Below are 14,045 nucleotides of genomic sequence, written 5' to 3'. Positions count from 1 at the left end.
TCTAAGAAGACAAAACAAATGAGATTTCTGAGAATTATTCGCCAGATTTGCACATGTGCAGCAATTATCGGTTAGTTCTGCACTTCTGCAGTTCGTATGTATTTGCCGTGTGTGAATTACTTGTGAGTACGGATTTTAAATATTGTCTGGAGTATTGATTTGATTATTATTAATTATCATTATACAAAGTACTGTCGTTTGAAAAATAATTGGATTTTCATAATTCTTTATACATTTTACAATAACGTTGTACTTTAATTTTTCTTAGAATGGATAAATGGCTGAAAATTGTAACTTTCAAGCGATCAGAAAGTGATCCAACGATAAGGCCCATTGATCCCTCGACATCAAATGAAGCCAGTACTTCTACATCTGTTCCGGCATCTCAGGATTCATCCATCCCAAGGAAGAAACGAAAATATGATTGCTGAAAAATTAATTAAACCCTGTGTTAAAGACATAATAACATGTAAGCTTGGTGCAAAATATGTTAAGGAAATTGACACCATACCTCTTTCTGATACTACAATCCCAAGACGGATTAAGAAAATGTCATCTTTTTGTGAAGATGAATTAATTTCTCGTTTAAAATCTTCTCCTCATCAATTTACGATGCAATTGGATGAAACAACAGATGTGGCTGGATTGGCGATTTTGATAGTTTTGGTCCGTTATGTTTGGAATTCTACCATTGAAGAAGATATGCTTTTTTGCAAACCTCTAATAGAGAGAGCTATTGGTGAAAAAATTTTCGAACTATTAAATAAATATATGGAAGACCATGGATTAACTTGGGATCTATGTTCACATATTTGTACAGATGGAGCAAAAGCATTATTGGGCTCAAACAAAGGGGTAGTCTCACGAATAAAAGCAATAGCTCCACACATGCAACATTCTCATTGCTGCCTTCATCGTAATGCACTCGTGGCAAAACGAATACCAAAACTATTAAAAGATGTTTTGGATGAAGTTGTGAAAATTATTAATTTCATTAAATCTAAGGGATTAAACTCAAGATTACTTACGTTGTTATGTGAGGAATTATCTAGTAATCATAAAACCTTGCTTCTACATGCAGAGGTGCGTTGGTTATCGGGAGGGAAAATCTTGAGCCGATTTTTTGAATTAAAAGATGAAGTAAGGATTTATTTGAATGAACGAAAATCTGAGTATGCCCAAAAATTACGTGATCAAAACTGGTTACAATTGGTAGCCTACCTGGCAGACATTTTTGCAATACTGAATAAAATTAATATATCCCTTCAAGGACTCACGGTATATATTATCAAGGTTTCGGACAAAATTAATGCATTACTATTAAAATTAGATATGTGGGAATCAATTATAAGAAAGAATAATGTAGAATGTTTTGTACAACTCAATAATTTTCTAATTGAAAATGAACTAGAATTAGACTACAATGTGAAACTATGTATTTTGGAACATCTTGCCCAGTTAAAAGCCACTTTAAAAGAATATTTTCCAGGCGAAAAAAATGCTCATCATGACTAGATTAAAGACCCATTTAAAAATTATAACAAATCTGATGATTTAGCAATTAAAGAAAAAGAACAGTTAATAGATATTGCTACCGATTCTACTTTGCTGTCAAAACGTGGAGAAGATCTACTTAATTTTTGGCTTAACATTGCAACAGAATATCCAGAAATTTCCAAAAGGGCTACAACAATTTTAATGCCATTTTCCACTACATATTTGTGCGAAAAATCGTTTTCGACGTATGTTGCAATGAAAACTAAGTACAGAAATCGATTAAATGCAGAAAACGAAGTGCGTTTACAGTTAACAACAATAGAACCCGATTTCAGAGTCTTATGTGAAAATACACAAGCACACCCAAGCCATTGAATTGGAGGTGATTTATAGTAAAATAAAGAAATCTTTGTTAAATCTCAATGTTTTTCAATTTACACAAATATCACTGATTTTTTTCCAAAAACTTACGTAAAAAATGTATTAATAATTATTAATCAATATAAAATTAATAAAATATGTGTGTTCATTACAATATCAACTGTAACTAAATGTAAAAAGAGTTGCGGACATTAAAAAAACACTTTTTTTCTATATTAACCTATGGGTTCCCAAAAATAATAACACAATCCAAAGGGTTCCACTACTCAAGAACGTTTGAAAACCGCTGGAATAAACGGATATATTGCACCATTGCACCAGACTTGGGTATCGCTCATCCCTTCCATTCAAAACAAGTTATAGCGGAAGACGTCGCATACTCAAGGGCCAGCAAAAAATTGTAATAAAGGCGACGAAAACACGCAGTTGAAAACAGTGGCGTAACCCATAGCTGTAACAGGGTCCATCGGGCGAATGGCAACTTTCCGGTTTTCTCGACGTTTCATGAAGTCTGTACATATATAACTTTATTGTAAATTATAGGGCGTATCATAAAAAAATAACATTCGAAAATTAAATTTGATACTTTTTCAAGGAAGCGGTCTAAATGATTTTAGACCAATTTTTTATTATTTAATTAAAAATATTTGCCAAATATTATGGATATATACAACAATAAGATCCGTAGGTACCTATTTTAGAGGTAGTATTGTAAACGTGAAATATTTCACGCCTTCCATAAATTTGATGAAACTTACTTCAAATTTCTCGCACACATCTGCAGACATAACCTAAGTCCTGAATACACTTTACTCGTCAAAGGTGCAGTAAAAAGATAAAAGTAGAAGAATTGGCAATAATTTATTTTTTCTTTGGGGGATTCTATATCTGTAGACGATGGAAAAAAGAAAAAGCCCTATTTATGACTACTTTACAACCAGTTATGGTCATAAAGGCAAAATGGCAAGCCAATTTTTTTTTTTTAAACTATCGATTTTAATAAGTTATTACGAGTATAGTTACAAGCTTTTTAAAGTAGCAAAGTAGTATTGGCCTCTTACGGAAAATATCTTCTATCAAAAGTGAGGTTAAAGTAGCTTTCATATGCATTTTTCGAGGAACTGTTGCCTGCTGTTTTATGATTATATGATTATTGATTAGAGTTCAGATTAACTTTAATTAATATGTAGTTAATTTTGTTAGATACCATTGTATCAACAATCGTTTCTAGGAAGTTAAAGTTTTAGTTAAAGTTAATTACAAGTGGTGCAAACGGCCCTAAGCATATAAGTCTAAGTTACTGGATTATTATAACCTTGTCAGTTACTAAAAAAAGAAGTTTGAAAAAAGGCAAAAGTAAGTAAAGTTACAAAATTTAACTCTTATTATTTATTTATTATTGATTGTAATAATATGTAATTACCAATATACAATTTCATGAAATTTTTTCCATGCGACTATTATTACCTGCATTATTCAAGGCATTATTCGAACCGAAATCACGGTTATCAATTGCATTATTCTAATCAAAGTTCACGATTTTGTTAGAAATACTAGGGCAATTAACAAATTTGCTGCTGTTGTCTTCATCATTTATTGCTGTCAATTCGTTTTGTTTGCTAATGAATCCTGAATATATCCTTTGGTTACTGTTTGAACTTTTCCAACCACAGTGTAAGTGCGACGTTTATTTGTTTTGCTATCAAGAATTTTGACCAGTAACGTAGAACTAAAATCTACAATAGCATCCACAATTTTATCTTAAAAAGTTCATCGCTTCTACATGCTCCCGCAATTCCTAATATTAATAAGACTAATAAATCGCTATTTTAAATAAGTATGTATTTTGTTTTAATATCAAATCAAGTTTTTATCTTTGCTCCCAAGTCTGGAGCATTGGAGATGAACTCATCGAATTGCTTCTTTGTTAAAACTCGTGCTTTCTTCGGAGAATAACCTTCATTTTGTTTCTTCTAGAAGACACACAACTTGAAGTATTGTATTTTGAGATGTCCACTTCGTATCTCCAGTTCAATAATGATTTAACCATCGAGTGATGCGACCATAAACTGGAAGTTTTCATGTTTTTGGCCATCTCAGAAAAATACGCCAGAAGGATACTTTGAATATAAATGACAGCATTCTTTTTAGCACACCAAGTTGTAAATTTCTTGAAAGATGCTTCGTATATGACATTTGACTTTGTCGTTCGGATCTCGTGACAATTTTTGACGTGATAACGTCTTATAAATCGATGGAGCCGGCTGCACGCTCGAAAAAGCATGACTCATACCGTTATTGTCACGTTCCATGTAAGGCTTGAAGTGCAAGCGAGAACGCGGAACGAGCGACAAAGAGGCACAATCGGCCTTCGCGTTCGGCAGCGTTCGGCATCCGTCTCTCTCCTACTTGAGTGAGCGATGCGTCTGCGTGGACAGCTGCTATATTATAGTACATTTACATGTTTTGGTCGAGTATCAAGTGCAGTGAAAAGTGAATGTAGTGTCAATTTTGACGTGACAACGATAATATTTTAAGAATTTTATTTAAATTGTTTCGAACGACGATTTATTTTGCAGAACTGCTTACAAATGCACCATGGAAAAAAAGCCTGACAAACCAGAGGATGTTACGAATAAGCCTTTACCTTCAATGAGTGAACCCATGGAGGTTCAAGATGCTGTAGCATTTACTTTAGCAACGCCATTCGCGCAGCCAATAATCGCTGCTTCAAAATCAAAAGCCCAAAACCATTCCATCAGTATTTTCTTAAGACGTTGTCACGTTCATCTATCGTCAGTAAACCGACTTTACAGACAACCTCGTTTTTTTTTTCGTGTATTAAGTGGTCATGGCAACATTCAAAAATGTATTTGGTCGCCACCATTTTTGAACACGAATTAGAATTTATTTCTAAATCATTAGGTTTTATTATACATTTGAAGAAAAAATAACAGAGCATAAGTGAAGCTTTATGTGTTTCAGATGGTTGTATGCCTCACTACGTTCGGCATTTAATTTCCCATCTTCAGCAGATAAAGTTTCCTTATACTCTTAGGTCCGATTTCATAATGAAAATTTAATGGAGAATTAACTAATTAAAATAATTGTCACTTTAACGGTCCATTAAATATGTTGAATTTCATAACAACATTTTGGTCGTCAATTTACTAATGTTTCATTAAAACTAAAAGCCTCATGTTGGTATAATTGTAACCTTTGTGAAAACATTACAGTAGAAAATCAAACGTAATCGTAGCTGTAACTACAGTAACGATGAGGAACTACTGCTATTGAGTGAAATTGAAAAATTCAAAGACGTAGTCGAGTGCAAAATGACCGACAAACTGAATATCTCCGAAAAGATATAAATATTAATAATAATTATAGCCTATTATGGATTAACGTTAACACATAAAACTTGTAAAACGAAGCTTGGAAACTAATTTTAATGCGATTTAACGAAAAAAATTCTAGCTCTAGACGTCTGGAACAAATTAAAATCAAATATGACAATTTGATAAGAAAAGCCTGGAAGGTAGCAGCCTCTAATAACAAATACCTTGTAGGCACAGGAGATGGGCCATCCCAAGAACCAATGTCTGATCCGGTACTAATAAATAAATACTGTCCCCAGAATTGTCAATGCCAAAACGATCGTTGGGTTAGAAAACCCATGTGACTCTAATGGCACTTTTGTTAAACTGACAGAACAAATATGTACTTGTGGTTGTTCATCAAGCACCTGCCAGTTTTAAAGAAAGAGGAATGGAATATGATTTGCTGCAATATTAATATTGTGTCTTTCCATTTCTTAATACATTTTTATAATCTAGCAAAATATTCATTGATTATATTTGGCCTAATAGTGTGGCTTGGATGGTAATCTGGAAATTCTTGTATCGGTTCATGATTTTCTTCTTTTTCCCTCTCTACCCAATCTTCAGGTATCATCTCGTTTTCTTTAAGTGCCATATTGTGTATAACAGCAGTAGCTGTGAATTGTTTGAACTTGAAGAGCAAATCAATTTTTAAAATCGGGAAACGGCGTTTCCATACTCCATATTGTCTTTTCACAACATTTCTTATTCTAATGATCGACTCATTATACGAGTAAGTACAAGTTTTCTGCATTGATTCTTACATGCTACAGTTTGGTCATTAAATAAGGCTTTAACTGGTAGCCACTATCTCCTACAAGAATAAACTTTCCAAAATGATCAGCTTCAAATCTTTCTTTCAGTGCACTATTACTGAAGATAGTCTGGTCGTGAGTAGACCCAGGCCATCTAGCAACAATGTCTCTTATGTAGAGCTCACTATCGGCAACAGTTTGAATATTAATTCCAAAAAATTGTTTTCGGGTTCTGTATATTTCTGCATCATCCTCTCCAGGCGATTGAATTTTAAGCAAAGGGCAGTCTATTGCACCAATAATTCTAGGAAATCAAGCAATCTAGCAAAAATTTTCTGCGCTTCTTCCAATATCTTCATTATTTGTTTTATTGTTTTATCATTTGAGACAAAAGGTTTCCAAAAGGATCGGTCCATAAAAACGAATCTTGCATTTTGGGGAACTAAATTAATGTAAAGTGTTTTTCGAGGAATCTTTGCGTCAGTTATACAGTTTAATTGTTTTATTAAAAAACTCTGAAAAGTTTTCTTAATTATAAAGATTATTGTGAACTAATGGTTTGTTTAACCTTATATATTCAGCAACATCAAGTTAAAAATATCTGACGTCCTAGAGAGAATATTATTAACACGAACGAAACAATATCACCTAAAACTAATAACACAAAATGTTCTGCAAAAGAATTGAACCGGCATTGGGGACACAAGTTTTTTTGGGCCACTGCATACATGGAAAGTGTTTTTCGAGACACCGCACCATCTCGTTAGTTTGTGTGCAATTCAACTGTTGTTATTTTTTTTGCAATCTCTAACGAGATTATTCATTTCCAGAAATTGTATTGAACTAATAATTTAACCATTAATTTCTAACAAAAGCAATTTAAACTTTCCTTACCAAATTGAAGTACAAATGGATGTAGATAACGAAATAACCACAATACTAGCGTTTTGAACTGGTTTATTTTATTTTGTATTTTTAATGCAAAATGTTTCCCAAAAGGATCGATGCAGTAATACCAGATGGGCATTTTGGGGAACTAAATTCATGTAAGGTGCTTTTCGAGGAACCGTTGCATCATTTGTATAGTTTGTTTTATTAAAAAACTCCGAAAAGGGTTTTTAATTATAAAAATTATAGTGAACTAACGGTTTAACCTTTTATGTCCAGCAATATCAAGTTAAAAATATTTGACATCCAAGAGAGAAGTTTCTTAATAAGAAAGAAATAATATCACCTAATACTAATAAAACAAAATGTTCTGCAAAAGAATCGATCCGGCGATCGGGGACACAAGTTTTTTTGGGCCATTACATACATGGAAAGTGTTTTTCGAGACACCGCACTATCTCGTTAGTTTGGGTAAAATTCAATTGTTGTTGTTTCTTTTTCGATTTATATCTAGCAAAAGCAATTTAAAATAACTTACCAAAGTGAAGTGCAAATGGATGTAGATCTCGAAGCAACCACAGTACTCGCTTTATGAACTAGTTTGTTTTATTTTGTATTTTTAATGCAAAATGTTTCTCAAAAGGATCGATACAGCAATACCAGATAGGCATTTTGGGGAACTAAATTGATGTAAGGTGTTTTTCGAGGAATCTTTGCGTCAGTTGTACAGTTTAATTGTTTTATTAAAAAAAAACTCTGAAAAGTTTTCTTAATTATAAAGATTGTAGTGAACTAATGGTTTGTTTAACCTTATATTTTCAGCAACATAAAGTTAAAAATATCTGACTTCCTAGAGAGAATTTTCTTAACAAGAACGAAACAATATCACCTAAAACTAATAACACAAAATGTTCTGCAAAAAAATCGAACCGGCAATCGGGGACACAAGTTTTTTTGGGCCACTTCATATATGGAAAGTGTTTTTCGAGACACCGCACCATCTCGTTAGTTTGGGTACAATTCAATTGTTGTTGTTTTTTTTCGATTCATATCTAACAAAAGCAATTTAAAATTACTTACCAAAGTGAAGTACAGATGGATGTAGATAACGAAGTAACCACAATACTAACGTTTTGAAGTGGTTTACTTTATTTTTTATTTTTGCAAAATGTTCCCTAAAAGGATCGATGCAGCAATACCAGATAGGCATTTTGGGGAACTAAATTCATGTAAGGTGTTTTTCGAGGAACCGTTGCATCAGTTGTATAGTTTGTTTTATTAAAAAACTCCGAAAACGTTTTTTTTTATAAAGATTATAGTGAATTAATGGTTTAACCTTCTATGTCCAGCAACATTAAGTTAAAAATATCTGACATCCTAGAGAGAATTTTCTTAATAAGAACCAACAATGTCACCTAATACTAATAAAACAAAATGTTCTGCAAAAGAATCGATCAGGCGATCGGGGACACAAGTTTTTTTGGGCCACTACATACATGGAAAGTGTTTTTCGAGACACCGCACCATCTCGTTAGTTTGTGTACAATTCAACTGTTGATGTTTTTTTTTTGCAATCTCTAGCGAGATTGTTTATTTTCAGAAATTGTATTGGACTAACAATTTAACCATTCATTTCTAACAAAAGCAATTTAAAATTACTAACTAAAGTGAAATACAAATGGATGTAGGTAACGAAGTAACCACAATACTAGCGTTTTGAACAGGTTTACTTTATTTTTTATTTTTGCAAAATGTTTCCCAAAAGGATCGATACAGCAATACCAGATAGGCATTTTGGGGAACTAAACTTATATAAAGTGTTTTTCGAGGAATTTTGGTGTGAGTTGTACAATTTAATTATTTTTTTTTAGAAGGTCAAAAAAGAATAGATACAGCAATAACGAATTTGAGGAACCGTTGCATAAACTGTATAATTTTATTTTTTAAAAACACCTCAAAAGATTTTTTCAAAGTAACGTATATTATGTATCAGATGTACATTTCTGACCAAACGGTGGATCTCTTCGGGGTGAGAATGAGTTGAATTTTATCGCTGTGTGCAACATAAAAAGGTTTAAAATAAATTTGATAAAAATAAAAAATTGTGACGTAATTGATTAAAAACCTACATTTAAAGAGGCATGGCTTGTTTTTTAAAAATTTAATAAATTACGCTTAAAAACTGTTTTAATTTACAATTGTTAACCGACTTCAAGTTGTTGAACAATTTATTTTTCCATATAAATATATTCCAGAATATTTAAATTATGGTTGGAATTAATGTTTTAAAAATATATAGTTACAACCTTCTTTCAAAATAAGAGCTTGTAATAACATGCTAACTTCAGGTGTTTATGTTTATACTTTGAAAGAATTCGACTATAAGCACGTTTAGATACCAAGCAATGCATCTGTGATAAAAATATGAATGGATTGATATAGAAGGGCTGTACGTACTAATAAATTTTCCCATTTAAAAATATTGCGATTAATAAAAGAAAAAAATAGAAAATGATTCATTTTATTAAATTTATTTAATCGAATGAACTGCTGCCCGCCAGTTTTCAATCGCTGGACCTTGGATATGGGAGGCGCGCACTTTCCTACCACTCTAGGTGTCACACACCTACGTACGATGCCTCTAACTAAGAAGGAATAATAAACAATTATAATATGTAATCAAAATATTAAAATTGTAACAGAGGAATATGTTATTTCATGCAATTCAAACAGTGTTATTATGAAGCATAATGAGTGGACGTCATCACATTGTGGATGGGGATGATTTGCCAAATTTTGGTTAGCGTTTTACCATCTACATAACATTCCTAATAAGTATATGAATAAAATTTGAGAACAATCGGTCCAGCATTTTCGAAGATTATTATCTGTCTAATAAAAATTCGGATGAATGGAAGACAGACAGACAAGACCTGCCTAGGGAGACCTATTTATTCGTACTTTAGAGATCGTGAAACGTCGAGGAAACATAAAAGTAGAGACGCGCTTACAATACTTCCTTAGCTTACGCTCGGGAAGTAAAAATTTCCAAGTTATAAATTTATCATGCTTATTTACTATGTACAACACCTGCTGAACATCAGCCAAAGTGCCAAAGATGGATTTTTTATTATTCTTCATTTTTACTTATTTTTTTTACAATTTGTTTAATAGATTTAAATTTCAACTCTAAATGTTGCTAAGAAGTTAAGCATAACGAATAAGGGTTTATTTTGCCACCTGTAAAAATTCGGCCCTCCTCAAAGGGATCAAAATATGAACAAAAGTTCCTCAAAATGCCGCTTACCTCTTCACATGTTCTGTGTTCCTGTTAGGAAGCTTTGCCGTTTTTGCTGTAGTTCTTTTTTATTTTCTTAAATAAACCAAATATTATTATGGGTGGATAGAGTCTGAATAGCGGAAAATAACTCAGAGCCGTGGCCCATCTGAATGTCTTTAATTTTAAACTTTATATTTGCATCAAATGATTGTTCCACATATTATACAACCCATACTACACCAGTGTAATAAATATCAAAATGCCTATAATAACTTGTTTTAAAGACATATTCTATTTTATCGACTTATAATTTTAGTTCCTACATTTGTCACAACTACACCATTTCACGTTCCCCAAAAGCATCACACAATAAAAAATAAATCGCTGGCATTTTGGGGAATTCCTCAAAATGACCATGTGTTCCCCATTATGTACAATGTAGGAAATAAAAGTTCCCGAAAGGATCGCAGTAGAAATATATATATATATAATAATTAATAACCATCGGCTCCACGTAGCAATACACGGATGAAACGTAGATTATTTTATAATAGCTGCAACGGCAAAATGCGATGCCTGCTATCCCAATCACCAATATTAAAATGACCGAACATGCACCGACGGGCGAAGCGAAGCAATAACAGCGGACGCTGCTGACGGAAAGTGGTGGGAGGCGCCTGGCCTAAAACTGCATCTCCTTAGTGATTACTTACCGTTCAGCTGAACAGTAAGTAATTTGCTTACCGTTCTCCTCTTGGTTGCTAGTCGTAGCAACCCGTAAACTGAACTTACTGCTATCGAAACCTGTACGGTAAATGATCGAAAAAGCAATGGTCGTACAAAAAATATATTACAGTCATGCAGGAAAAATCCGAAACCATTTTTGGTTATTAATGGGGCATCTGTCCTAAAGATTGGTTTCCATTGCATCAATATTTTTGGAATATACCTAAAGGCCGTCTGACACGATACTAAATTTTGTAACAAATTTAGGACTAAAAATTGAATACAAGTTTTAGTCTCGTGTCATACACAACTTGCATTTCAAATTGTATAAAAATTATTTTGGACCAAAATATTTAAGACACGTTCTAAATAAATCTGAATTTCCATCCTAAACATGCGCAGTGTTCTTTGTGTGGGCAACATAACCTCACAAATGCACACAGCAACAGAATCAGTTTCACGTGTCTAAACAAGCATGTCGTGGTCAAGGCAGCAGTGTGAAACATTAATAGAAGAATATCAAAAGTATGCATGTTTATATGCCGTCAAATCACCCCAATATAAGAATAAACACGCACGACAATCGGCGCTGGAAAAAATTCAAGAACAATTAGAACCGTTGCGGGCTAATGTGACGCTGACTGAGATAAAGGCGAAAATCAGTGGCCTGCGGACCAATTTTTTAAGCGAATTTAGAAAATGGAATGCCAGCAAGCATAGTGCGGCCGGCGAGGATTCAGTAAGTATTTTTATTTTAAGGTTAAATGTTGGTTCAATAAAAATTTTGTTACAGACATATGTGCCTACCATCTGGTATTTTAAGAAGTTTTTTTTTTATCTTGGAGCATGTAAATGTCCGAAACAGTTCTGACTCATTGACCTGGTCAGACCGCTCAGACAAAGAAAACAACTCAATGCCACAAACTAACATGATGGAAAGTGAGACTGGTGAACACAGTATTGAAGAAGATGTGCACGCTGAGGATTATGTTGTGTCGCCTACGGGCGTTTTGGAGGTTGACGATGGTTCACTAGCACCAGGAGTTTCTAGCGACTCCACTACACCACAGGCAAAAAAGTTAAAAGTGCGTCACAGAACCACTCCAGATTGCAGTATTATGAAGGAAGCTTCCAAGGCTTTAACGGCAATCTCCAACAGTATCAACAAACAGGCTGCAGTTGCTGTTACATCCCAAACCGCTGCCAATGAGACGTTAGCACAGTTCAATGTAACGAAACTGGAACAAATTACTGACTATGATATTCGCTTGGAGGCAGAAGAGGCGATTACATCGAAACTTTATGAATGTATTTAAAAATGTAGAAATAATGACCTAAAACAAACAATAAACGTTCACTTCACATATTAATAGTATATTATTATACTAGTTTAATAAGACGTCTTATTGTGGCACGCATGGGAATAAGTGGCACAATGCGTCTTATTAAACGAGTATAATATACTATTTTTTCCACTTTGCATCTGATCGGAAACAAAAAATTAATAAAAATTCAAGGTTATAATTTAAGGTTAGTTGTAGCGTTGTGGCTAACTTCACAATGTCAAAGTTTGACATCTAACCACCGAACACTAACAATCTAACCTAAGTTTGCCTCAAAAAATGGAAGAAGGGGGCCCCACTTCTTGCACGCCACCTGAAATACGGGAAAATGCTAGAATTGCTGTGCAAAATTTGTTGCCGGAAAAGTCGAAACCGGTGTATGAAAAACAGTACCAGGTATTTAACAAGTGGTGCACAGAAAATAAGATAGAAATCATAAGTGAGAACGTAATGCTCGCGTATTTTGAGAGAATGACTAAAAATAAAAAATCCTCAACAGTTTGGTCATCATATAGTATGCTACGGACCTATTTAAATATCTATCGAAACCTTGATATTTCCAAATTTGCAAGACTGCAAGCGTTGTTAAAAAGACATTCTGATGGCTACCAACCGAAAAAATCTAAAGTATTGGAAGCGGAAGACATACATCGCTTCTTAAGCGAAGCTGATGTTCAGCATTATTTGGCCATGAAGGTAAGTTAGGTATATTCATATATTACAGGCTTCTTATGTGAATGATTTTTAGGTTATTTTAATAATTGCCTATGCCGGTGCTTTAAGACGGGACGAGATTACGCAAATGTCTGTTGATGATATTCAAGTTAAAGAAGATACGATCTTCATTAATGTTCCGAAAACAAAAAACAAAGTTTCCAGATTATTTGCGGGTCTGGGATTCAATTAATTAAGCAATACCTTGCCCTCCGCCCCAAGCACGCTACCACGAAACGGTTCTTTCTTACATATGTATAGAAATGGGCACTGTGCTACAAGCCTTATCGGAATCAATAAAATTAGCCAAACCCCAAAAATGATTGCATCCTTTTTAAGGTTGCCTGAACCAGAATTATACACTGGACATTATTTCAGACGCTCCAGTGCAACAAGCTTAGCCAATAGCGGTGGTGATTTAATAACAATAAAAAAACACGGCGGTTGGAAAAGTGCAGCTGTGGCTGAGGGTTACATCGACGGATCTTTGAATAAAAAAATAGAAATTGCGGAAATGCTAAAGGTAAAGGCAAGAAGAAGCACTTGTACTTTGGATGAAGAAACTTATGTTTGTAATGAAAATGTAATAAATAACAGCCAAAATTCAAACATTGAATGTTCCGAAAAGACCAACTTTGAGAAACATGTGTACGCCCCGAGTATTCCAAATATGTCAATCACGTCTAGAGATAATGCTACGATTACCATTAATATTCACAATTCTGAAATTCATACAAATTCATAATTGCATTATATGTTTGGTTATGTTTTGATACGATTTACTTTTCTTAATTACACTGATTGTATGTAATTGTGTTTATTTTTTAGAATATCGTTTCTGAATAACAAAGAGGCTTGCTATGGTGGCATTACGCTTATTCCAATTGAATTTAAAGAAAAATAAAAGTGCAAGTGACAGTGACTCGCGAAGTTGGATGCATAAAGATTGCTATAGTCAGGATCACGAAGCAATGCGTACACGTCACGGACTCTGTATGACGTCATGCGTCTACCACGTTTATCATACAAATGAATCGGTTTGAAAACTGTCAACAAACATGTCGGCTTGTTATTGTTTTGG

At 33.7% G+C, this 14,045-nt stretch overlaps 1 protein-coding gene across 1 annotated transcript; it reads left to right on the top strand.

Moving 5' to 3' along the window:
- The first annotated feature begins 269 nt into the window (after window positions 1–269).
- Window positions 270–2,241, top strand: LOC135143200 (zinc finger BED domain-containing protein 5-like). Its single transcript, XM_064075079.1, has 3 exons — window positions 270–360; window positions 407–1,278; window positions 2,134–2,241. The coding sequence occupies exons 1-3, from the start codon at window positions 270–272 to the stop codon at window positions 2,239–2,241; spliced, it is 1,071 nt and encodes a 356-aa protein (XP_063931149.1).
- The last annotated feature ends 11,804 nt before the right edge of the window (window positions 2,242–14,045 follow it).

The sequence above is a fragment of the Zophobas morio genome, unplaced genomic scaffold, assembly GCF_036711695.1.
Source record: "Zophobas morio isolate AGI-343-1 ecotype UQ-CSIRO unplaced genomic scaffold, CSIRO_AGI_Zmor_V1 ptg000058l, whole genome shotgun sequence".
Taxonomy (NCBI): Eukaryota; Metazoa; Arthropoda; class Insecta; order Coleoptera; family Tenebrionidae; genus Zophobas; species Zophobas morio.
Note: the sequence above shows the minus strand (reverse complement) of the source record. Positions and strands in the feature narration are given on the sequence as shown.

Coding starts and splice junctions, on each gene's coding strand:
- LOC135143200 (XM_064075079.1), top strand. CDS start 270: ATGGATAAATGGCTGAAAATTGTAACTTTCAAGCGATCAGAAAGTGAT. Junction 361..406: donor CTCGACATCAAATGAAGCCA/GTACTTCTACAT, acceptor ATCCATCCCAAG/GAAGAAACGAAAATATGATT. Junction 1,279..2,133: donor TATCCCTTCAAGGACTCACG/GTATATATTATC, acceptor CACAATCCAAAG/GGTTCCACTACTCAAGAACG.